The sequence below is a fragment of the Parasteatoda tepidariorum genome, chromosome 5 (assembly GCF_043381705.1).
Source record: "Parasteatoda tepidariorum isolate YZ-2023 chromosome 5, CAS_Ptep_4.0, whole genome shotgun sequence".
NCBI lineage: Eukaryota > Metazoa > Arthropoda > Arachnida > Araneae > Theridiidae > Parasteatoda > Parasteatoda tepidariorum.
The window spans coordinates 7,112,927-7,140,240 of record NC_092208.1 but is presented as its reverse complement, the minus strand read 5'-3'; the positions used below and the strand labels follow the sequence as shown (position 1 = coordinate 7,140,240).

The 27,314-nt window shown below is 33.1% G+C and overlaps 1 protein-coding gene across 1 annotated transcript in view; it reads right to left on the bottom strand.

Moving 5' to 3' along the window:
- Window positions 1-27,314, bottom strand: part of LOC107453616 (SCY1-like protein 2) — a 466,439-nt gene that overhangs the window by 7,464 nt on the left and 431,661 nt on the right. Inside the window, exons 12-16 of the mRNA XM_071180877.1 lie at window positions 24,792-24,910; window positions 21,476-21,579; window positions 14,756-14,877; window positions 6,744-6,955; window positions 3,467-3,634 (exon numbers count right to left, since the gene is read on the bottom strand). Of these exons, the coding sequence (XP_071036978.1) occupies window positions 3,467-3,634; window positions 6,744-6,955; window positions 14,756-14,877; window positions 21,476-21,579; window positions 24,792-24,910 (725 nt within the window). The remainder of the gene's footprint in view (window positions 1-3,466; window positions 3,635-6,743; window positions 6,956-14,755; window positions 14,878-21,475; window positions 21,580-24,791; window positions 24,911-27,314) is intronic.

Here is a 27,314-nt window from a genome sequence, read left to right as displayed (position 1 = left end):
ACTGGCATTTCGATAATAGTTTTAAATTCTTGTAAATTCACTGCAAAAACTGAGGAAAGTCATTATAGAAAATAACAAATGTCTTAGAATATCTCGCAAAAAGAAATGATCCAATATTAGTTAGAGCTAGTAAGGCCAAACGCTCCGTTCTTGAAGTAAAAGTGCGAGCTTTGCGCCAAAGTGACGTCACTAGAGTGACGTCGGAGGATCGGCGCGGCAAGAGATACTTCAAAGGAGTGAACCAGCTCTTCTATTCTCTTTAGCCCTGACTTCCGGCAACTGTCTACCAGGCTGCTTAACTTTAATTTTTTTAAAAAAAAAATAACTTTGCCTTTGTATGCTTTACAGCTCTACAGCTCTACAGCTTTGTTTGCTTTACAGCTCTAAATAAAGTGCTTTTAGACTGGCAGATTAAACACAACTTTCAATTAAGTCAAGTTTCGTGTCTATATAGAATCCAAAAAATTAAAACTATCCACTATTTCGTGATGACGGTTTTCAAATACATGAACGAACTTCTTTCAGATATGGTGACAAATAGGGACATTTTTTAAAACAGTTATTTTTTTTTATTATTTAGTTTAATCTACATTCAGAGCCTGACAAAGGCAAGGGCATACGGGGCAGTTGCCCCGGGCCCCACATCAGAAGCGGCCCCCAAATCGAATTAAAAATTTATTTTAGGTCTCCTTCTTTGATGAACTTTTTTTTAAACAAAATATCAGTACAGTGTAAAATCCATCTGTTTTATGTTAGCTTCTTCATTAATATCTATTGTATGAACACAATAAATCTATATTTCGTAAATCCCCGGCTTTCTAGTGCAGAATTCAGCAGATTTTTTGCAATTACGATGGACAAATTTGGCCAATCAAAAGCCTGTATTTTCACATATCGCAAAATGCGATATTTTACAAAAATACAGGCTTCTGATTGGCTTAAGTGAGCCATCGTCATTGCGAAAATTTAGCTGAATTTCGCCCTAATGTCAGCAAGGATGTGAATTTTTCGCAACTAGACGACAAAGTTAACAATCAGAAAACTGCATTCGGCATGAATGGATATAGAATTGTCAGAAAATGAATATAGTGGACAGAACGATACCATTAAAAGGGTGGAGGCGACTTTATAGCTATTATAGATTCGAGTCAATTTTCTAGCTTCATATGAGGTGAAATATCTATATCTGTATAATGAGGTGAAAATTTTAAATACCTCCATATACTTCAGAGGGGGGCCCCAAAGAAGTTTTTATTAGGCTAAGACGGGCCCCTGTCTACATTCATAACTTTTACAATAGAGAAAACGAACATTTTATTTTAATTAATCTCAAACTATTCATCAAATAATTTTCGAAATTTCTTCTGCATAAAATTCATTACTTTTAAAAATTAGTCCTTCCTATTTGCAATTTCACCATATTGCTACAGAAAGATCAGAGCATCGAATTTCTTTTAAGATTTATCTTGCATATTCAAAACTTAAACAAGCTATTTACGAAAATTAATCTTTAGTAATTACAAGTTCATCAAACTATTTTCGAAAATTCGTTCTTGCATAATTACAACTTTATCAAGCTATTTTCGAAAATTTTTCTTGCATAGGTATAGAAGGTCATCGTATTACTTTAGAAAAATAATATCCTTTCGCTACAAACTCATCGAACGATTCTGAAGACAATTATTACGAAGATATTTACTTTTTAAAATTGAAGTGCGTCTTTAGGTAAAGTGTATTGTAAATAAATAATTGAATAAAGTGCGTTGAAAAAATTACATTAAAATAGTTTTTTATTTATAAATGTTTGTTTAATCCAAAATGTTTCTCTGAGTAAAATTTACGGTACTTTTCTTATTGATGTTAGTTTTTAGATAATGTAGGCAATTATTCTAGCATATTTATATATTTTTCAATGGAGCGAAATTGAAAGAAAAAAAGAGCTGATTTCTTTTGAAAATGTGCATGTTTTTAACAATTAAAAATGTTTTAAATGCACAAAACAGTAATTTTAATTTTTTACTCTTAATTATCAAACAACTTAAAACTGTCCATAATTAATTTCCTTAAAAGTGTTTAAATAAAAAGAAAATAATACTTTTTAGAATGACATTTCAATAGATATAAAAAGTTAACAACTTTAAATATGTAACTCATGATATAAGTTCAGTAAAAATATTTTATTGAAGACTCAGAATACAATATCTGGTTTTTAGAATATATACTGAAATATCCTACTTGTTACTCGTTAACAAAAATGTGTAATATCCGTTTTACATTCCATATAATGTAAATAATTTTAACATTTGGAAATTTGAAAATAAAAGAAACATAGACACTTATTGATATGCCCCACTCTATTAAAATTTACAACTATTAAAATAAAAACTCTCTATTCTTTTACTGTCTAAATTCTTACTCTATTAAAATAAAAACTCTCTACTCTTTTACTCTCTAAATTCTTACTCTATTAAAATAAAAACTCTCTACTCTTTTAATCTCTAAATTCTTACTCTATTAAAATAAAAACTCTTTACTCTTTTACTCTCTAAATTCTCAAACCATTAAAATAAAAACTGTCTACTCTTTAACTCTCTAACTACTTACTCTATTAAAATAAAAACTCTCTACTCTTTTACTCTCTAAATTCTTACTCTATTAAAATAAAGACTCTCGACTCTTTTACTCTAAATTCTTACTCTATTAAAATAAAAACTTTCTACTCTTTTACTCTCTAAATTCTCACAACATTAAAATAAAAACTGTCGACACTTTAACTCTCTAACTACTTACTCTATTAAAATAAAAACTCTTTACTCTTTTACTCTCTAAATTCTTACTCTATTAAGATAAAAACTCTCGACTCTTTTACTTTCTAAATTCTTACTCTATTAAAATAAAAACTCTCGACTCTTTTAATCTCTAAATTCTTACTCTATTAAAATAAAAACTCTCTACTCTTTGACTCTCTAAATTCTTACTCTATTAAAATAAAAACTTCTTACTCCTTTACTCTCAAATTCTTATTCTATTGAAATAAAAACTATCTACATTTTTACGCTCTAAATTCTGACTCTATTAAAATAAAAACTCTCTACTCTTTTACTCTCCAAATTCTTATTCTATTAAAATAAAAACTCTCTACATTTTTACGCTCTAAATTCTGACTCTATTAAAATAAAAACTCTCTACTCTTTTACTCTCTAAATTCTTACTCTATTAAAATAAAATAAAAAGGATTTAACAAATTGAGTAGTTGAGGACTTAGATGGCGTGTTTTGAATTGTTTTTAAACTTCAAATAAATAGATAAATTATTTAATTATTAAAAATATCATTGTTGTTAAAAAAATTGGAATGGATTTGTGTTGTTGGCCTTTAACAGAGAAGAATTAATTTTACTGGAATTTAATTATATTAATTATTTAATTAATAAATTTAATTATATGTAGTGTAATGCTATCAATTACCATTCCAGTTCCTATTTGTTGCAAGAGGCTGGATGCCTGATTGGGATTTGCACCTGGTACTTGTGCTGCATTCCGTTGCAGGTCTGTAGCACACACTGCAGCAGCAGAATAACGTCTCATTCCTGGTCTAGATGGCGTTGAAAATTCAATATTGAAGTTCGGAGTGACCTATAAGTAACAGGTGAAATATAATTAAAAAGAAACATTCTTAAATATTTGCATATAACAGGCAAGATATTTCCAACACTAGATTTCTCACCAGAAAAGTTTGTAATAGATCATGAAAGATGGTAATAAAGTTAGGGTAAGCCTATGTAGTACACTTTTTTTTTGATGTTAACTCTAATTTAAATCACGAATGTGTAGTATGTCTACCATTACAAAAATGCAATTCCAATTCACTGTTATATAAGACATGTTAACTCGATTCAATGCCGGGGTACCTTTTCATAGATGAAGGTTGACATTATCGATAAAACCTCTTCCAACATCGGTGACTTTTGGACGTGATGTGAACACGCCCACTTCGATTTGAACACGCCTACTTCGATGGATTCCCCATTGAACAGCTGACTTGCTACTTGTGACTGTGACATTATCCACCTCCTAGCGACGATGCTACTCAGTCAAGATCACACGCAACGTTGGCCTGTGTGCACTCGATTGCTAATGGCAATACAGGAGCGACTAAGAGAATGAGCTTAATACAGCTCTCATGATCAGCATTTAAAAAGTCCGGTGATATTAATACAGCTCTCCCGGCTCCTCACAAAACAGCAATGAATCAACTAGTGGTATCCATTAATCGAATTCTGTCACAAATATAATTCTGGTGAGGGAGTACTGCAGTGTGCTTATCATTGCAAAAATACAGTTCCAATTCACTAGTATATAAGACATGTTAACTCGATTCTATCAGCGAGGTACCTTTCCATAGATGAAGGTTGACGTAGTCGATAATATGCGCCCCACAGGATCAATTATATTCTTAGATAAAACAATCTGGTAAAATATTGGAAGGCGTAACGGAAAAACAATAAAACAAATCCAAAGTCAAATTTGAAAAACGCTAAAGCAGCTCAAAATTTGTCTTCAAATAAATTTATGAAACATTAGAGAATTATAATTAAATTGAAGTGGAAAAGTAACTGGGATTAAAACAAACATTTTCCATCATGAATGTAATACTTCATCAGAGGACATCCTGCAGGCAATCAGATGGGAGCTTTTGTGTGCAGAACTGTTTAACAAAACTGTTATTCGTGTCCCTAAAAACCTGTTGATACGATCCAAGTTCTCGGACGAAGATTGATTGAAATTGATGGAAACTTGTTTTACTTTGAGCTTGGATCGCGTAAACGATCATCCAAGTACTTGGTTCAAGTCCTTGGAAGATGGTGGAGCATGTTCTACTTTTCATCCAAGTTTTTTTTCCCTAAACCAATCAGCTTCTTAAATTTCGTGACGTCAACAAGAAAGCCATCAGATTATGTCATTTTGTTGTCTATTTCCATATATTTTAGTCCTAATAAATTAATCTGTTAGGGTCTATTTGAGGTATTTTGATTTTATTTGAATTCAATAAGTAATTTTAAATTCATTAAGTGTGATTTCAATATGTTGAATATGAACAATGCGCATGCGCAAATTTTTCTTCCGAAAAATCAGTGGCATTCCAGAACTTGGATAGCGTCGACGAATCATCCAATTTCTTGGAGAGAGAAATCCCTCCAATTTCTCGGATTCAAGAACTTGGACCGTGCAAACAGGCCTTAACTGCTTAACAAAACACAAGTGTTATTTGTCTTGTTAAACAGTTATTAACGAAAAAAAACCCCTATGTGAATGCATGCAGAATGTCCCTTAATGAAGTCCTGCATTACATTCATGTTACTTTTCAAGAGTGCGTAGCCAAATCTTTCAACAAAAAATAAGCACCTTTTAAGTACTTTTTAAGCACTCAAAAAATATCTTTATGCACAATATACGTTAGCAAAATATAAAATAATTTTCACAGACTTTACGCGATTTTTATAAAATAACTAGTTTCCGACAAAGAACTCTTTTTCCCGATTAAATTAGCCATTATAAAAAGATCGAGAGAATTTTCGGTTCGATTTCGGAGGTTGGAAAATGAAACCTGAAATTGAGAATAAGTTGCAAAATGTAGCAGAGTTGCACATGAGAGTGCAAGAATCTCACCGTACCCAGCTCAGTTGACGCACATGCGGACTCCCAAGTATTTCATCAAACATGTAAAATGATTGGCGCTTTCATACGCTATGGACTGACGGTACGCTGAAATAGATTGTGGTTGATTGAATTGTGAAAACGTTGAATAGAACAGTGTGAAAAGCACGTTTTTGCATAATACGTTGCGAAAATCGACATGGTAAGGAAAAAAAAATCTCATCTTCGAAAAGGGAACATTAAGCACTCTTTCAAAACACCCCATAAATAAGCACCTTTAAGGGCTTTTAAAAAACGAAAATCAAAAATAAGCACCTATAAGCACTTTTTAAAAGCGCTACTCACCATGTTTTCTATTTAAATTTAATTATAATTTTTTTTTCTTCATAAATTTCAATAACGAATAGATATTCATAGGACTAGGAGGCTTCGCCCCTTGCTCGCTGGCGCTCGCCAACCTCCGGAACTGCTTTCGCAGTTCATTTCGGATTGCTTCGCAATCCGATGCTCGCTTTACTCGCTCATTGGATACGTTCTTAACGTCTAGCTTTTGTATACTTTTTTGAACACTGAAGTTCCGAAAACTTTTCACTGTAGAAAATTCTAAACCTGTACATTTCAATATTAATTTGAAATTGCAAACAGTTCGCATATTTTTCTTAATCGCACTATTCTAAATTTCAGTTGTTGAGAAAAGTAACTGTTGTAAGTTTTGACTTTAAGTCTTTTTCACCAGAGGGCTAAAACCATGTGTTGTAAAACAATATGAAATAGTACTGAAAGCCGGATGTAAAGCATCGGCTTCGATGACGATAATTTTGTGAGAATTTTTTTGATAATTCGGTGAGAATTCACCCGATTAGACATATGATGCTCACTACGTACTCTTGCGCGCCGAAGCCTATCAATTAAAACGTATTAGCGTTTTATATAACATGGATTAGCCATATGATGCTCACTACGTTCTCTTGCGCGCCGAATCCAATCAATTAAAAATGAAAACTGTTGCCAGCGCGAGAAAAGAAATATCATCGGTTTTATTGATACATACGTACGTATTAGCGTTTTATATAATATGGATGCGTACCACTCTTGGAGACCAGTTGTTGAACCGATTGTCTTGACCTCCAGAGTGTCTTCTGATGGGCAACATTCCAGCGCTGGCCCCCCTCTTCATGTTACCGTCCGGACTGGCTGGGGCCACCAGGATCCGGGGAGGCTGGATGGTGTTGTCTGAATGACGTCTGCCAGGAAGATTGCCCTGCACCGACAGCAAGTTCGAGTCTGGAGACGAGGATGCTGGAAGAAAATAAATGGTGAGAATGGCATGAAGGAGTCTGAAGTTAAAACAAAAGGAACTTTTTATACAAAAACTTCCTTAACAAAAGTGAATGCTCTCCAGTTTCATTCGAAACAAGCAACATAAAATTTGTTTTAAAAGTCAATTTCTATTTAGGTCAACAAGGAAATTTTTTTGATTTTAGTTGCTTTTTATTAAATAGTTTTAATTCTTTTCTCCCATATAAAAATAAAATTAATTCATTAAATGTAATTAATATTTGAAAAAAAAACTGTATTACCATCTAGTGTCATCTACAACAAATTTTCAAAAAATGTATTTGAATTTGAGTGGATGAATAAAAAGTATTTAATCAAAGATTGAAAATTGAACAAGATATAGGGAGAGGGTGAACTAATAGTAGGAATTGAAAAAAAAGGCGCGTTGTATCAGACATCTATAAAAGTATAAATTTGGTGACGTGGAGCAAACGTACTACCATGCCATTTTCTTTAATGAATTTATCTGACACAGTGACTATAAAATAATTAAATGTTGTTGTTGTTGTTCATTTACGTCACACTAGAGTTGCACAATGGGCTATTGACGACGGTCTGGGAAACATCCCTGAGGATGATCCGAACACATGCCATCACAATTTTGATCCTCTGCAGAGGGGATGGCACCCCCGCTTCGGTAGCCCGATTACCTGCACGCGAAGTCGAGCACTTTACGGTAGAACAGTTTAACAAGGACCCATACCGCACACACTTTGTGCCTAAGCAGGCTGATCCAAGTGGTCAACCACCCGCACGCTGACCGTAGCCAGTGATGCTTGACTTCGGTGATCTGCTGGGAACCGTGTCTTAACGATCAGTCCACCGCGGGACTGAAATAATTAAATATTTAAATGTGAGCAATAAACTATTTTTTTAGTTCAAACAGAGCTATAAGCTAGAAATGATCACTGATGTTATTTTTAAAATACGGGAAACCTGAATAGATTATAGTAAAATTTAAAACAATGACTAACGCTTAACCCATCAGAAAATTCCATTTCGTTTTTCGCTCATCCCTATTTAATGAATAAATTAATATTTGAAAAAAAAAAACTGTATTAACATCAAGTGTTAATACAGTGTTAATACATCCACTACAGGTTTTAAAAAATGTATTTGAATATGAATGGATGAATAAAAAGTAATTTATTACCGATTGAAAATGTGAACAAGATATTGGGAGAGTATGAACTAATAGAAGGAATTGAATAAAATAGTTAAAAAAATAAAAACACAAAACAGTGTTTGCGTACTGACGTCCTCGGAAATGATTAGCTTGATTTTTGATATTGTTTTTGTTTTTTTCCTTCAATTTAATATTATTTTCCGATATCTAAACCAGCTGTTTTTAAGACTCTAAAAGACTCTGACAAGGAATCTCAAAATACAGATTAAGAGTTGAGATTATGGGCAAGATCGTTATTTTGTTCTATTGATATATATTCGCTAGATGCTACTTGAAAAGTTTGCACTATTAATTTGTTATGAGTCAAACGATGTCTGTTTTACTTGTGTTGCTAATAAATGAAAACAAATGCTCATTTTATTATTTTTCGAGTAAAAAAAAAAGAACACAAATTTTATTATTCCATTACCTAGCTCTATAATCTTGATATGAGTGAACTATATCTGTACTTACGCTCTGTTTCAAATGTGCTGCAAATAAAAATTATACTGTTCAATTTAGTATTTTTAAGAAAGAAATGTATGCAAATCGTTTATTCCAATAGTTTATACTTTGAATTTAATAGGAGTGAACTACGGAGGTTGTTTTTCAACTAAGAGTCGTTTTATTGTGTACACTAATTACACTAATAGGTGACGCGTGCGTCGCAACGAGTGCTTGCGTAGTCATTTCTTGGGACTGAGCTCACTGTACTCAGTTGCAGCTGTATAGGTAAACTGTGCGTCAGTTTTGTGTCTTTAAAATGTTCAAATTTAATCAATCGCCATCCACGCACGTGATAAGGTAAGCGATGCGTTTCATGTAACCTTACGACAACCTTGCGTCGGAATTTTCCTTTTGCTGTCACGAAAATGTTTGCACTAAAAACCTTTTTTTCAAATAAAGCAAAAATATTGCAATTTCAATCCTTTCATCCTAAAAGGATTTAAAAATTATGTTTTAAAGCTTTTTTTAAAAAAAGTATTGTTAAGCAAAAATAGTGCAGTTTCAAACCTTTCATCCTAAAATGATTAAAAACTATTTTTAAAGCTTTTTTTTTTTAAAAAAAAAAAGTATTGTTTTTTTGGTAAAATGATCTTTTAGGTCCAAAATGACGTGTTAGCTCACGTCACACTAGCGATAGGATCAAATTGCATCATCCATTAAAATTTCATGACAAGGTGGATTTTAGCTGAGCATACAAGACTTTGTGAAAAGGAACCTTATAATGACCTAGATATAAGATTATTTTCACCTCGAGACTAGCTTTATAAAAAAGATTTTTTTTTCATGCTTGAAAACCCTGAGACAACCTCGATTTAAGGTTATTATATAGAAGATTGTTTAACAAGGTTTTGGATTAGGGTAATGTGCATAGAATAGAGCTGATTGTGACAGATCTCGTTTTAAGATTAGAAGGTTTACACGTAAACCGCATAAAAAAAAACCTTGTTGGGTTTACATTGAAAGGTTTTTGCTGAGTCAAAATAAACCTTATTTTGCTATCTGGGTTGCATACATTCACTGGAAGATTTGTGAAGTAGCTAAATTTTTTGCCATGCAAACAGGAACATTTGCTACTCTATGACAATGACTCTGTCCGCAGCTCAGATCCCAGTCTCAGACCACCGGTCTCAGAATTTCGGACCACCCTTCCCAATAGCCCAGACGGACATTGCGCCGAGTGTCTTCATCTTGTCCGATATTTCAAACATCATTTTGGCGGCAATCACTACAACGATGACGAATACGGGAAAAGGACCGTGACCTCTTGGTTAAAGGCCTGGTTTCTTAGGACAGGACGCCGTCAGCTGGAAATCAGCGCTAACCTCTGATTGGTCCATTTGTGACTTTGATAGTATACATAATCGAACGCTCATCTTGAACTACAATTGCCGTCCAACTCTACTGCAGTTGGATTACAACGTGACGTTAATCACAGAAGCAATGGCGGACAACATCCAACAGCACATTGAAATCAGCCAAGATTTTGATTTCGACATTAAACATAGCTTCTTCATTAAACATAGCACTCTTCATTTAGCTCAGCTATAATGCGTTTTTTCTTGGACAAAGTCATTATTTGTTCTCTAAAACACTGGTCGACAATCACAAAATCAAAACAAATTCAAAATAAATATTTGTTTACGTTATTAACGCATGCGTAATGAGAGATATTGTCTGCGTTGGACCGACTGCTCAAGCTGAGCTAACAAAAAAGTATTTTTTTGGAGTCAGCTTTACGTCAACTTTCCGCTGACGCTCAGATAAGGCGCTAGTTCTAAGAAACCAGGTCTTGAGCTAACAAACCAGTATTTTGTTGGCGTCAGCTTTACGTCAACTTTCCGCTGACACCCAGATAAGGCGCTTGTTCTAAGAAACCAGACTTTTTAACGGATCAGGCGGTAAGTTTGCAAGAAGACGTCATTCTAAATCTAGTTGTAAAGTATGATAAGTGTTTAAACAAATTTGGCATTTATTACAACCGCATAAACGAATCACGACATAGGAATTTAAACTCGCGTGAATACGAATCACTACAAAGGGGTTTAAAAACGCGTGAATGCAAATCGCGATATTGGATTTTTAAATATCGTAAATAAGAATCTAAATTTACGATATTTAAATTGCCTGAATAAGAATTGCTATGAGCAACTTTCGAATCAGGTAAATACGAAAATCGACGTTTGATATTGAAATCTCGTAAAATAAGAATTGAAAATCGGAAATAAATATAATTATTTTATTTCAACGACTGAAGTTTCAGAAAAAGCGGAATATTTATATAAAAAAAAAGGAAGGAAGAAAAAAAACGAAATTTTTAGAGAATATAATTTTTTGATAAAAAGGTTCGAATGAAAAATATTAACGGCTAAGGAATGAAAAGAGCGCGAATTCTTCTTGTCACACCAGCAACTACGTTTCAGGCTCATCTTCATTTTCTGAATAACCAAGTTTTGTCTCAATGATTTATGCTTTGTTATTTATTGACTAATCTTTGCCTATGTTCTGCTTCAACCATACTGATAATAAATAAAGATTATTGTTCGTATATGCGGTTTTTGAAGTCGACAGGTACCATTCAGTTTATAATTCTACTAATTTGCATCATAAATTTAGTAAGGGTGAACTATAATTGTACCTAGTTAATATTTCACGTGATATGATAATAAAAAAAAATTATGTATTTTATTTATAACCGTCGTTAAACAGTCGATCAATTTTTCTTGGATTTACGACTACTAATGTTCAAATCCGTAGCCTTGTAATTTTGAACCCCATCCAGAAGACAAGAGAACTCCTCGATCAAGCATTGGGAGAAATTTGCTTTCGAGGAGGACATTTTGATTGAACAAACCAACATTTGCGTTACATGGGGAGGAAAACCACGAAAACCTACTACGGTTAGCCTGACGGCAAGAGGACTCTAACGCATGATCCGTCTACCACTGAAGATATTTCACGTCAGCAGTGTGGTCAGTGCAAGCCGGATGCGGAATTATATGGAACGTTTTAATCCCTGAGCCGTACCACGGCTCTGCAGGATTATCGAAATATCCATTCATGCAAATTTCACTAGTATTTTATGATATCCCAGATTAATTGGAATTCATCGAATTAATCTTTCGCCTTTGACTAAAAATTATGTTTTGATGGTTTTTTGTTTTTATTGGTCTGCAAAAATGGAAAGCGCTCTTTTTTTCAAATTTGTAAACAAACGTTTAAAAGTATAAATTATTGCCAATATGGTGGAAAATAATCAATATCTTCAAGTATGTATCAGTTTTTTTCTTGAATATTGAAATAATTTTCAGCTTGATTGTAATGAAATATTTCCTTTTTAAAAGTAAATAAGATCGAAACAGAAGCGTACATAATTATCTTCAAAATAATAATGATGAAAAAAAAACCCAACAACAACATCAGAACAAGAGCACATCGACATGCACGCACTGCAAATTAAACTTTTTCAGCAGCGGCCATCTTTTTAAAAGAGAGCGGATTTGTGGCGAACCTCCCAAATCTATCTGAGTTAATTACTCTCTTTTCAGTGCAAAGGTTCTAGCCTCTCTAGGGGAAAAGGGGAATCTCTCATTAGAGCTAGAGTAATTATTTTTCCTCTCAAGAGTTGTGTCAACAAGTAAGCCTCTTTATTGTGGTTGCGCATTTATATTTTATTTCTGTTTTAGTGGCAGAAATTCATAAGCGCCATTTTCACAAGAGAGCGAAATGTCTAACCAGAGTTAAATCATGCTACAAAATAAACTATGAAATTTGATGCTTTTAATTAGGTTTTGTAGAAACAAATTAGCAGTAAAAGCTCCAAAAGTTTACACTGAGTGCTTTAAATAGCGTAAACAGCTACGTTTAAAATAAATGCTATGGCTGTTCGCCAAAGTTAATGAAAAGTAAATCCCCGAATTCATACCCAAAAAGCATGTAACCTTACTGCAACCTTGTGGTCGGAATGTTCTTTTTATTGACACGAAAATGTTTGTACTAAAAACCTTTTTTCAAATAAAGGAAAAATATTGCAGTTTCAAACCTTTCATCCTAAAAGGATTAAAAACTATTTTTAAAGCTTTTTTTTTTTTTAAATGCATTGTTTTTTTGGTAAAATGATCTTTTAGATCCATAATGACGTTTTAGATGACGTCACACTAGCGATAGGATCAAATTGCATTGTCCATTAAAATTTCCTGACAAGGTGTATTTTAGCTGAGCATACAAGACTTTGCGAAAAGAAACCTTATTTACCACCTAGATTTAACATTATTCTCACCTTAAGACTAGCTTTATTAAGGATTTTTCCTCGTTTGAAAACCTTAAGACAACCTCGATTTTATATAGAAGTGGTTTTCCAAGGTTCGGATTAGGATAATGTGAGTATATTAGAGCAGATTGTCACAGATTTCGTTTCAAGGTTAGAAGGTTTATACGTAAACCACATCAAAACCTTTTTAGGTTTACATTAAAAGGTTTTTAATGCGGTTTTCGTATAAACCTTCTAACCTTAAAACGAGATCTGTGGCAATTTGCTACGCACATTACCCTAATCCAAAACTTCGGAAAAACAATCTTCTAAACAAAAACCTTAAATCGAGGTTGTCTTAGGGTTTTCAAGCGTGAAAAAATCCTTAAATTAAAGCTAGTCTACAGGTGAAAATAATCTTAAACCTAGGTGATTATGATGAATCAAGATGAATTTTTATTGGAAGCTATGTGTTGAGAGGCAATGCAAGTTTAAATCATTTTCAGACCACCGTGAGCAGAATTAATCATCAGCAAAAGGAATTTATCTTCATTAAAAATTCAAACTATTTTCCGTATTTCTAGAGCACTCACCTTTAAATTGGAACTCGGTGCTTGATGACAATACAAATTGTAATAGTTTCTAAACTGCTACGAGCAGAATTTATCTCCAAAAAAGTTTATCGTCTATCGAAAGTTTGTCTATTTTCTCCTCTAGTAGAATATTCAAACTGTAATTAAAGCTTTGAGCCTGGCTGATTGCTCTAACAACAGATATTTCCAAAATTTTCGAATAAAATTGATTTTCATTTTATTCCCAATTGAAATTTTGACTACATTGGCAAATAGGGTTTGAAAGTACGAAAACAAGATTATAGGAATCAGAATTTTTGAAAAAACATTAGTTTTATGGATCGAAATTTAAAAAGGTTGAAAACTTTTTATTTACGGCCAATAGCAAGTTAGACTCTGCCCTTCACTGAAGGGAGAGTGTGCAGCGATCACTATATAAAGCCTATTAACTCTCTCTGTTTTGGGGTGTACACCCCATTCTATGATGGTTAAAGCATCCGATTACGGACTCAGAGGTCTATGGTTCGATTCCAACCGGTGCCTGCGAACATCATTCCTGCATTTCGCCACATTTGTGACTATAGACAGAGAAGAACGTAACTATCTCACAGCTCAGCAGATGGCAGCACTAGGCTATTTAATTTCGTTCCACAGTTAACTCTGATCCAACAAACAAATCACGCCTGGGTCACCATGGAGGAGGCGTGCGGGAGAGGTGTTGGTTGGCCCCGGGTGGGGATCGAATCAACTAATGTGGAGGAGTGTGGAAGACGCTTTTTTTTGGCGCTGAAGGGGATTGAACCAGGGACCTCATAGTTGGATGTTCTAACCACCATCGAAAAGAAGTACACCCCTAAGTTTGGTTTGATCCCGACCGGCGTCAACTTCCGCACTAATCCACATGGTGGCCCAGACGGGAATTGTCTATCTGCTTAAAGTGAACCGTTGAATGAATGGAGTAATGTAATGCTACCATCTGTAGAGGAACGAAACGATTGCATGTACTTCGTTGTGCATGGTTGCCTGAAAAAATATTCTTGAAAATTTAAAAAATACAAACTAATTAAGGGACACAAAATAAAAATAAAGAGAAAAATAATAAGATAAGCGTCTAAAGAACAAAAGTCTGTCTTCTAAAAATCTGTTCACAAAGAAAAGTTTGTAAGTTTTTTTTCTCCGAGTAACGGGTTTTCCTTTCATCAGACAGCGTGGATTCAAATTTTATACGAGGTATAATTTGTTCGACTAGAGGTATAATTGTGTGTCCATACCTGAATTTGTTCTTCTAACTACATCGTCCATACTGACTGACGTTCTTCTTGATTGTAACCGCAACAGGGGTGGTCTGTGAGGATAGCCTGTTGCTGATTCCATAGAATATTGCACAGGTAGCCTGAAAGACACACATTAAAAAAATATAAATAGGTAGTAATAATTATGATATGAGGAATATAAATTAAAAAAAGGAAAAGGATCATAATATGAAGAATATCGGCCGTTATAATTGTAATATGGGAAGTACAAAAAAAGGTAAAGTATTAAATGTAATATAAAGAACATAATTAAAAAATTTCTTTAAGCAGCAATATAACTATCACAATTTCTGAAAACCATTTAACTCTGTTGCACTATTATTAATTTCCCTTAATAAATACGCAAAAAAAAAACATTTGCAAAAATATTTTGCATAAATGTAAAAGGGTAACGAACAGTATTTTATATCAGTACTTTTCCGTAAATACTTTTGTTTGAACAATATAAACATTGATGAACAGGGTGGGCCTCAAATAACCATCGTTTTTGGTTTCAAAACGCAAAAGAATAAGGTATTTAATAGTTGCTCTAAGAACAAAACAATAGTTCAAATTTAAATTATAGGTTTGTAATGAACGATTATGAAAATAGAAGCTATTCCGAAATTAGATACTTAAAAATATATTTTCATATTTTTTAAAGATTTTGATTGTAAATTATAAATTTTTTTGTATGGAACTGGAGAGCCACAACTTTACATCAAAAGAGCCGCAGGTTGCTGATCCCTGAACTTTTCTTAAAATTTTTTTCAATTATTTCCTTAGATTGACTATTATAATGTCCAATCCATAAACAATTTTCATTCTACTAACTCAGTGGTCGCAAGAACTGAATTTTTTTTTGAAGTTAACTTCAACTACTTTATACGGTTATTATGGTTTAAAATCATCGGATTGCTTCAAGTGTAAGGCACTTAAACTATGACTTTTTTTTATTTTTCTTGGCCAGAGAGCTTCCAGAAACAGAGTTAAAAGTTAAATTCAGGAAAAGAATCATCCTCTTTTAAGATATACGAGATGGAAACTCAACACGAAAAGTGACACAAGTTTATCTGAATCGATCGATTGAAAATGCGCTCTAAGTAATCAATTAAGGGATAAATGAAAACCGATGATGTCGGCATCAACAACATATTCTATTTAATGTATTAATTATACTAGTCAAAAAAAGGTTTTATAGAAAAAAATAATTATTGAGATTTTACTCAACAGTGAAAGAAAAAAGAAACATGGTGCATATTTTCTTACTATTACTCGAATAAAAAATACTGACTTGTTTAGAAGAGTTCATTTTGGCGTCATTTTGAGTATCGAGTTTAATATATACTTTTCTTTCCAGTGGAAAATATTATTCTCCAAAACACAATTTTATTCGCAAAATTTGCGATTTTGTCACACTTGGCGAGGTGGCGAATGCTTTGCGCGGGCGCTGTATATGAGTGTATTGTTTTTGTCGTATACCATAAGGTAAGAAGGGTGCCAGTGGTGCCATCTGTGACCAAGAATTCGCTTGTGCTACAGACATAAACTGCTGTTTGTAGAAAATGCAACACCATGAAGGAATCATCAGAATCAAATGAAATATTATTTTAATAATGGATATAGGATATTATGCAAATTAATAAAGTTTCAGAGCCATCGCGCGTGCGTGGCGCGCGCAGCGCCCTCTGAATTGATGCTGAAAGCGTATAAATAAAGTGCTGTAGCGGGACGTTGAAAATAGTCTATGATTATTTGTTAGTGGCAAACGTTTAGTGAGACCTGAGTATGCCTCCACGACGGAAGAATAAGAAATTCAAGCAACTTACGGAGTTTGAACGAGGGAGGATAATCGGCCTTCGAGAAGGAGGATTTTCCTATCGCGCAATAGCAGCTCGTATGCAGCGGAACAGTTCCACAGTGATGCGAGTTTGGAAGCAGTGGACCGACGAGCACCGAACAACTCGAAAAACAGGCACTGGACGACAGAAGGTGACGTCAGAGCGCGATGATCGACACCTGCTCCGCATGGCGGTGAATGATCGCACAGCTTCCTCCAGGCAGCTGGCAGCACATTGGTCTACTGCTACAGGTGTACAATTGTCGGCTTCGTCAATTCGTCGTCGTCTGCTGCGCCGTGGATTGCGTGCAAGGGTGCCATTATACAGGATTCCCCTCACGGCGGATCATCGACGGCTGCGTCGGCAGTGGGCTCTTGAGCACAGAGACTGGCGAGCTGATTGGCACCAAGTTGTCTTTTCAGATGAATCACGCTTCAATTTGTGGACCCATGATGGCCGTGTTCGTGTTAGACGTTATGCCGGTCAACGCTGCCTTCCTGAGTGTATTATTGAACGACATAGTGGTCGAACACCCGGAGTTATGGTCTGGGGTGCGATTTCGTATCATGGACGATCCAATTTGATACGAATTGAGGGTAATCTCAATAGCAACAGATACGTCCGTGAAGTGCTACAGCCCGAAGTCGTTCCTTTCCTTCAAGGCATCCCTGGAGCTATCTTTCAGCAGGATAATGCACGCCCACATGTTGCGCGGACTGTTAGAGACTTCTGTTCAGCACAACGCATGCAACTTCTTCCTTGGCCTGCTTATTCGCCGGATATGTCGCCTATTGAGCACGTGTGGGATATGGTTGGTCGGCGTCTCACTCGTGATCCGCGTCCTGCAGTTTCCAAAGACGAACTTTGGTTGCGCATACAAGCGATATGGAATTCTCTTCCTCAAGCAGATATTCAACATCTGTTTGACTCCATGCCACGTCGTATAGCAGCACTTATTGCAGCGCGTGGTGGCTGCACCAAATACTGATTTCGGACGCTTAATTTGTTTCTTTTGTTTTGAAAATTTCATCATTTATTTGTATCAGTACAAGTCGTTTCTGCATTAAATTTCATTTGATTCTGATGATTCTTTCATGGTGTTGCATTTTCTACAAACAGCAGTTTATGTATCAGCCCGTTTCACAGAGAAGGTACATTCACGCAACATCCATCCGCAGATCGTAATTTTTACCTGAACCAGACCATGATCAATCTTCAATCCAGTATCCCCGGAGGTATTGATTTGCTATGGGGAACTTGGAGGACTTTGTGACCCCGACAAATTTACCGTTCACCAGTCTTCGGAAAGCGGGAATTGAACTCACGACCTCTTGGACATGTTGGTAGGGCCAAACGCCCTACCAACCAGGCTATTCCGGCCTCTCTCTCCATATATATATATATATATATTAATTTAAATATTTTAGTTTTAGAATTTCAAAATTTTAATAATTAATTAATATTTTATTAAGTCTAATATTTTAGCTACGCGATGTTACTTTTTTAACAACCCTCTTAGTATTGTAGTTTTTATAATAAAATATATTAGAAATTAAAAAATAAAAATACATTTTGAAGTTATATGTTTGCGTATGAAACATTTTTGTACCAAATACGAATTAATAAAAATAGTTTTATTGACAGCTACAAAAAAAAAGAATTTTTTCCCTGCTATTTGTTATTAACCTGCAATTATAAACAATCTCGTTAATACCTTTCGTCTATTTGAAATAAACAACTCTAAGTAAACTTTTTATATAGTTTTCGAATTGTTTGTCCTGAAGTTCTAATCGCTTTAATCACATATTGCACGAGTTTAATTGCTTTCCAAATATTTGCGATGCTTGGATTTTTTAAATTAATATAGCACTGCGTTCTCATCGAAAGTTTAAAAAAAAACTTTCTGTATGACTGTAGAGAGAATGAACTAAATAATTTAGAACATAAAGGGTATATTCTTTCTTGTTTTCACCTTTGAATGGAATCATTAATAATTCAAAAGAAAGTATTTTCGCGTACTAACAAGGGAAATTAGGGAAGTGTGACTCGCCAATTTTGAAATAAACTCGTGGGATGTATGCCTTATGAGGAATAATTTTAGGGGGGCAACATTCGTTTCGGCCCATAGAAGGTCCTTTGAGAAATAAAAATAATTCAATATATAGAAAAATCAGTATTTTATTACTTCAATGCAGACTATTAGTTATTGTAATTGTCTCAGACTCCAATTAATTCGTAATTAATTGGATAACTAATTCATTTGCTAATTAATAAATTAGTTAGCAAATGAATTAATTAACTAATTAATTAATTTGCAATTACATACTTCAATTAATTTGGAAAATTTTTTGAATAAAAAAATTAAATAAATTTGATGTCAAATTTTTTTTTTTAATTAACCTAACAGGTTTTTCTGAAAAACTACTGATATATAAAATTTTCGAAATCAATTTTGACAAAAAATATGCATTATATAGTACGTGTAAGTACCACAATATTAATTGGAGTATGAGATAATTGCAATAACTAATAGTCTGAATTGAAGTAATAAAATACCGATTTTTCTATATATTGAATTATTTTCTATCTCTCATAGGATCTTCTATGGGCCGAAACGAATGTTGCCCCCCCCTAAAATTATTCCTCATAAGGCATACATCCCACTAGTTTATTTCAAAATTGGCGAGTCACACTTCCCTAGTTTCCCCTGTTAGTTGTTATTGTTTGTTTACATCGTACTAGAGCTGCACAGTGGGCTATCGGCAATGGTCTGAGAAACATCCATGACGATGATCCGAAGTCATGCAATCACAATTTTAAACCTCTGCAGAGGGGATGACTCCTCTGCTTCAGTAGCCAAACAACCTGCACGAGAAGTCGAGCACTTAACGGTAGAACAGTTTAACGAGGACCGATGCCGCATACCCTCGGTCCTTTTGTAGGCTGATCAAAGTGGTCACCACTGAGTCGTCAAGCATCATTGACAGCAGCCAGTGATGCTCGACTTCGGTGTTCTATTGGGAGCCGTGTCTTAACGATCAGTCCACTGCGGGTCTCGTGTACTAAGTAGTTTTAAAATAAGATAGACTGCAGTTACTATGGAACTATTTTTCGAAATTAAGTTCATTCGGAAATAGCATGTTAATAACCATAACAAACTTATAACAGTTTTTATAACTGTTATGAGTTTGTAATGACAATTCAGGAGTATTTTTTTCCTTAGCTAGAGTCCTCTATGAAAATTGCGCATAATTTCGCACGGAAGACATGCAAAAATGTAGTGACAATGAAAAAGCGTTTATGATGTAATTGTTTTTTTTTTTTTAAAAAACTTACTCCAACACTAAATTGCTTAAATTCGAAAAAAATGTGGACAGCCTAAAGATTATTAATTTGTTTTAAGGCTTTTTTTTTAGAAGGTTCTGTCATCGCATGAAATAACTCTGTTTTCAGAATGCTATTTTACAATTGCTATGATTTTGCAACATTTATTCGTGACTGTTTGTTCAAGTTCAGCCTATTTTCAAACAGCGAAAAGCGAAAATCGCGCCAAAAATCAATATAGCATACTCTCGATATCTCCAAGTTGAGGGAACGCTAAAAAATTTCGAGATAGCTAGTTTTCGAGATAACAAGTTCAGAGATAAATATGTTCTAAGGAGTTGGAAAAATATATTCTAAGAAATATACTCTAAAAAGAAGATGCATGAAACATCAGAATAACTACTAATAAATATATAAGTAATGATAGTACACTATAAGCCTAAATGCAATAATGATAATTTTGTTTTTTAAAAGCAAGACAAAAATAATTAAGCATTAAATATAAAAGAATTGGTCAAAATATTTAAGTTCTTTTACCCGCTCTAAAACTTAAATAATTCTTTACTGCGGCACGAAGGTATATATAATTTAAATATATAGTTTTGCCAGGTACTTAAACTATTAACTGTGGATTTATTTATTTATTATTTTTTGAAAAAAACCCTTCTAAAACACTGTTTATGGATTTCATCTAGGTGGAAAAAATCTCTTCGAATCGATGATATTTTACAAACGATTTTAATTTAAGCAATAAGTCCTGACGATTCATTTCAGCAAATATAGTTTGCACAACTTAAAATTTAAAGTTTCATTCGACTTTAAGGCACTTGAACTGTTGATCTTTTTATTTTCTTATCCCTGCCAAGAGATTTTTAGAGCAAAGTTAAGGATGAAAAAGGATAGAATTTATAGCTACTATAGAAGTAGATTTTATAGCTATAGTAGTAGATTTTATAGCTATAGAAACAGATTTTATTACTATAGAAATAGATTTATAGCTATAGAAGTAGATTTTATAATTATATAATATATACCTAGAGAAATAGATTTTATAACTATAGAAAATAATTCATATAAAATTTAGAAGCATGGTTCGAAATCATCATGCAATCCTTCTGATAATATTACCTTTTTTGCCAATTATAATAATCTACAATTATTCTATAAATGTTTATTCCTATATTTTTATAACATATCCCACTTCTTACTAAATTATAAAACCTTTGATTTATACTTCAAATACCAGAGTTGATGAAGATATAAATTTTTTTGTTACGTTTTATAATAGAACCGATGAAAAATAGATACATTCACAAATTTTCATTAATATGCAATCGAACAAAAATGTTCGGCGATGTAAAAATTTTCATTCTAGCATGTATTTAATAAGACTAGTCAGGGCACGCAAACATTTTAAGAAGTTGGTGCTTGTCGTACCAGCAAATATTTCTTACAGAGAGCATAAGTTTTAAATGGGGGAAATACTCTGTTCCAATTTGAATCAGCAATTTGTATTTTAGGAATAAGAACTTACATTTCTGAAGAAGGTATGGAGAGTTTCTCTAGTTTTAGTTTGTTCCTCTGACTTCTGGCCACATGTTCCAACATGTCCCTCAGCAACTCCATTAAGGCTGTAAACTAAACACAAAACAAATATATATATGTAATTTAAAATAAATAATATAACATACTTCTATATTATTTATATATTTAAAATGAAATATTTTTTTAAAAAAATATTTTATTTTAATAGTTATTTTCCTTCTTTCCTTTTCATCAATCTTTCCATTTCTTTAATTTCTTCCATGTTTTCTCTATATTTTTAACTTATTTTATGAGTTCTATATACTTGCAACTTGTGTGCAGCAAATAAAACTTACTAATGATCTTAATTTTCTTCGTTTTCCTCTTTTTTTTCTTTTTATCCTTTTTGCTTTCATTGTCATATACATATATAAATGGTGCTTCTTTAGTTAGTGACAGTGCCCCCAAGGTGTACAAATTTATTATTATTTTTGACAAAATATTCTAAAATATTTGTGCTAAAGGCGGGGATTACAGTACACATTTTGTAAAACTAGAAATATGTTTGTGAAGATAAGTAAACAAAATAAAATGAACACTAAGTTTTATAAATATTACTTCGATAATTTATAAACTGAAAATAAATACTTGTTTAAAAAAACATACTAATACTGTGCCGATGTGGTATAAAATGATATAACTCTGTGACTAGGAGTGCGAGAACTAAGTGCTGTAGCACTTAGTTCCTCTCTGTCTTCAACTTTAAAAATGCTATTGGGATCTTTTATTTTTTGTTTTGTATTAAATTGTAATATAAATGTTGGAAATACGTAAAGGAATGTCAACGTGTAAGGACAAGTTTCTAACGAACTTCATCCTAATCCTGATATATCGCCACTCACGCTTGTGTGCGTGTCTCTAAGAGGCCGCTTAAGCCTCATCTTCCTCACCCTGTTGAACCGAAAGGTTTACTTTGTTGGAGGTTTCATAGCATTTCCTTTCTCTTGATTCGTTCAATATTTCATGACTGCGGAACGTGATTACTGCACGACAACGAAATTTCGCTTCTTCCTAAAATGTGGGTATTTGAATAATTAATATGGAACTCCTTAGTGATGGCGTAGATTTAGAAAATTAATATTTTACTCATCAAAAACAATATCGAACAGAACAGCATCGGTGTTTTTCTATACCCGCTTTGAAAAAAACTAAATTTTTGTAAAGCAGCACTTTTTTATTCCAATCTATGATGGTTTAATGGAATCAAAGCAAAAGTTTAAGAAACTTTTTATATTATTATTGTTTTAAGGTTATAGTATGATTAGATTACTTTAAGATGGTGTAAAAATCAGGTGTTATAGGGCCACTGCCACTAGTAAGAAAAACGCTAGTAAAATCTGTGGAATTTCTAGTAAGGAATATAGGTTAATCCCGTTTCATCACCTGATAAAATGTGGAAGCGTTTCTAATCTTCTAATTGTTTTTGAACTGCTTTCTGTTCCAATCAAACAGGCTTTGATGCCCACCCTGCCTTTCTAAGTTGTGATTAGCATTCATGTTTTCTCCTCCTTTAAATATTGATTAGCGACATCTAATTTGTATAATTATTGATTTAATTTTTGAAACAATTCATAAAATATATATCAAGAGCGACGATTACGAAACACTTTGAATGAAAAAAAAAAACCATTAGTTTGAGTGATTTGTTAAATTTTCTTTTAACTGCTTGCTAAATTTTAGACTATGAAAAAAGTTTCTGTAAAAAATACAGAGGAGTTAAATGCAGGTTACAGATTAATCTACTGTAAGAGAATGTCAGTTTCATAAAGTGTGTATTATATTTGTTTCATCTGTTTAAGTAAAGATTGAAATCATCTGATTTGAAAAGACTTTTAATTAAAGAATTGAGAGATATTTGAATATATTGTATAATTTGAGAGATATTTGATATATCGTCTTAAAAAAAATTTTTTTTTTCAGTGATCTATAGAGCAAAAACTAAGAATAACTTTGAATGTGAACGGAGACTCAATATCTTAATCGTCAAAATCTATAAAAGTTATTTACTTTTTTTACTAAAAAATGCATATTAATCCACAGAATAAGAATATTAAAATAGGTATACAAATTAGTTCGGTCCGTTTTTTTGTGTGATCAAAAATGCATTTGTTTCAGAATAAAATGAATGAACAGATTAATCAAAGTATTGTTCACCGCTGGCTACTACTTTTTCCCACCTCTCAGGCAATTTTCGAATTCCATCTCGAAAAAATGTCTCGTCTTTTGAGGCGATCCAAGTTAGGAGTCAATTTTCGATTTCTGCGAAAGAAGTGAACAGGTGACTTGTTAAATCGTGCTGCATCCGTCGGAATAACCAGCAATCAGAAGGAGCAATATCCAGTGAATATAGCGGGTGCGGTAAAATATCCCACTTGAGCGTTTCCAAACAATTTTTTACGACTTTTGTGCCATTTGGCTGACCGTTATTAGGCAGAAGAATAATTTTGTAACGTCTTTGCTCGTATTCCGGCCGTTTTTCTCGTAATGCACGGCTCAAACGAATCAATTGTAGTCTATACCGATCGCCCGTAATGGAATCACCAGATTGTAGCAGCTCATAGTATACAACACTATTCACCATTCTTCATTCACCATTCTTGAAGTGTCAAAACCCTTCCCTGCATGAGTTATCAGTTGGAGCATTGTCACCATAAACTTCTACAAGATTTCGACGCGCTTCCGCTGCTCTTTTCTTCCAATTAAAGCAGAGACATAAAAATTCCCGCAAATGGTGCTTCATTACCACAAAACTTGACATACTCAAGAAAGTAAAAGACAGGGTTTTTGTATGAAAATCAAAGCGATATAAACTGAATATCATTGACAGACGTATAACCTCCCTGAAATCACCGAACCAGCTGTCACCATGAAACATTCATAACAGCAGAGCCGTCTCTTTAAAACGGACTGAACTAATTTTTACTCCCAATAATTTTTAAACTAACATTACTGGGACCTTTACCTATTTGGTGCTTACGGTTTATGTAGGATGAAAATTAGGTGATTGCCTATTTATTTCATATTTTATTCAAAATATCGAATAAATAATTTAACTGATACAGCTTCGAAAATTAAATCTATTTCTAAGAACTTTCTTCAAAGTGTATTTGGTTCGTAAATGTTTTCTTATGGACATAAATAGTTTTGAATTTTTTTATTACATATTTAAAATTTATTATATTATTATATTTAATACATATTTAAAATTGGTTTTTATCGTGCTCATTTTTGAATAATGCGATGTTGAAGACAAGGAAAAGAAATACCTGATCCAGCTTGAGTGCAGGGCTGACGACCACGGGAACTAGCGATGGCATCACTTTAGTTGCTAACAAGTTCACAGTTAATCCATACCTTTTGTCCCCCAACATGAATTTGTAGATCCCTGGAAAACATCATACATCTCTTTAAAACTCTTTCAAAAAATAGTGAACAATGAGAAATTTGAGTTCGGGGAAACGGGAATTCCTGCTTGTTCTTGTTTACAAAAAAAAATATCTTTGCAGTCGAACCTCTGTTTAACGAAGTAGCTAAATCTCGATAAGTTCGCTATAAGGAAAATTCGTTAAATAGAAAATCCCCTTTTGAAATACTCAAACAACACAAAACAGGTTTTAAATTCATAAACACTAGACATAATTAAAATACCGATGGATACACCTTTATCTTGTGAACTAGTATCTACTATTTATTTTATAAATCTTAACCATAAAAGAAATTTGCATGGAAACCGAGAATAGAGCAAAACATCATCCGGTGTTACACTATCGTGCTACATACATTTTCAACAAAAAAAAGAACTAAATTTATGTGTTAAATAATAGCTGCATTTATTACAAAAGTAATTTTAAACATACATTACCACATGTGTTCTTAAGTTTAATTGCTACTTATAAAATCCGTTAATTTTGTCTGAGTTTTTCGTTTGACATGCAAACAAAAAGGGAAAGAGATATTACTGCTTTCTTTAAAAGTTAAGTGGCTTCGAAAATCAATTCAAAGTCATTTCACCCATGAAATGCGGATTTTGGGAAAATGGATCTCAAAGGAAAACTCGTTAAGCAGAAAATTCACTTCGCTATTTGGAAGTTATTTTACGAAGAAATTTCCAAAATGTTCTTAGGTTCATCGAAAAAAAAATCGCAAAATAGAGAAATTCTCAAAATGGAAGTTCGTTAAATAGAAGACCGACTGTATATGATATAAGGAAGATAATTAAATTTATTTAAATTTTTTAGTTTATGCAAAATTAACATTTTTCTATAATTTTAACTTAATTTGTATATTCCAGCCAGCTTCATTACTAGTTGAAAATAATTCCAGTAGATGGCAGTGCAATAGCAATGGGATGCTTTTTCTCAACAGGTGATATCTAAGTTTGTAGAGAAGAAACAATTTCTAGAGGAATAGGAGGACGCATTTTTTTTCGAATGGTAATATATTTGTCTAGTGTTCGGTAAATGTAACAGTTATTGTACTGAAGTGTTTTAAGAAAAGACAGTAAATGAATAGTAATTAAAAAGGCAGTAAATAAACAAAACCAAACATTATTCCTTTGTTCGAAACAAGTATTTTTATCAAATGATAAATGAAAATAAAAAAAAGGATATTTTTTTCACACTGAAATTATACAGGTGTGTAGAAAGATGTACAAGGAGTACAATGGAATAAAAAAAATTTAAACATTCGACATAGTTCGAGAAATATTATTGATTAAATTCGTAGCAAAAACCACCATACGGGCCGCTCTTAGAACTTCGGAGTTAAAACTTGGTGTGCTGCCTCCATATTTGTTTATAACGTAATATAGTTTTTTTTCCCTTCAAAATTCCAATTTGTTCGTAAGTTATTGAAAATGTACGTGCTTTTTTGCAAATGTTTTACAACTCTTTCGTTTTAGGCTATATTTTGCTTTGCAGCACAAAATCTATCACACTTAGACCTTTAAAATTTCAAAGGAGAGTAGAAGTACAAGGTGTACGAAGAATGTACAACTAAGCAATCAGGAAAAAAAATATCCTGTTTGGTCGATCTGTACCACATTGAAATGCAATTACGGAGTTTAAATTAACAGAGTTATATTGAGTTTAATACAAATGAGTGAACTTAATACGAAGTTTTGTCTAAATTACAAATTGCTCGAAAGTTTTTGCAAATTTAAGTGCTTTTACAAGATTTTTTCATTTTTTTTTTGCTTTTTATATTAACTATTTATCTATTGTTGTAAAATTTTATTTTTCCTTTCCAGATCTTTAGTTCTTTATTTCATATGCTTACGCACGAGGAGTAGATTTCAATCAAAAATAACAAAAGAAACAGAAAGAAAGAGAGAGATCTTATGTTGCCAGGTTCTTGGTCTAATTATTAGATGACCTGCAAAATACTATGCAAAATATATATATATATATTTCTCTTACACGGCAACAAAAAAAAGCCTCATTACAACTCCCCGAATGGCAACTCTAGAAAATCGACCCATGATTGCCGCTAAAAATGTCACATGCCAAATCTAGCTGAGATGGCTCAACATATAGCGCTTTTAAAAACGGAAACTGAAATAACCAGAGATAGCATAAGCTAGGCAGAAGTGAGAAGTCTTTGTCGATAGATCTCTATTTTAGTATTTTGTCGAAAGCGCTTTTTTTCACGAATTTATATATTGCGAATTTATTTGACGATTTTTGATTTATATCACGAATTTATTTGTTTTACTAGAACTTATTTGTTTATGCAGGTTTTTCCATTGCAATTCACTTATTTCAATTTTTAATAGACTTAGTTATAGCCAA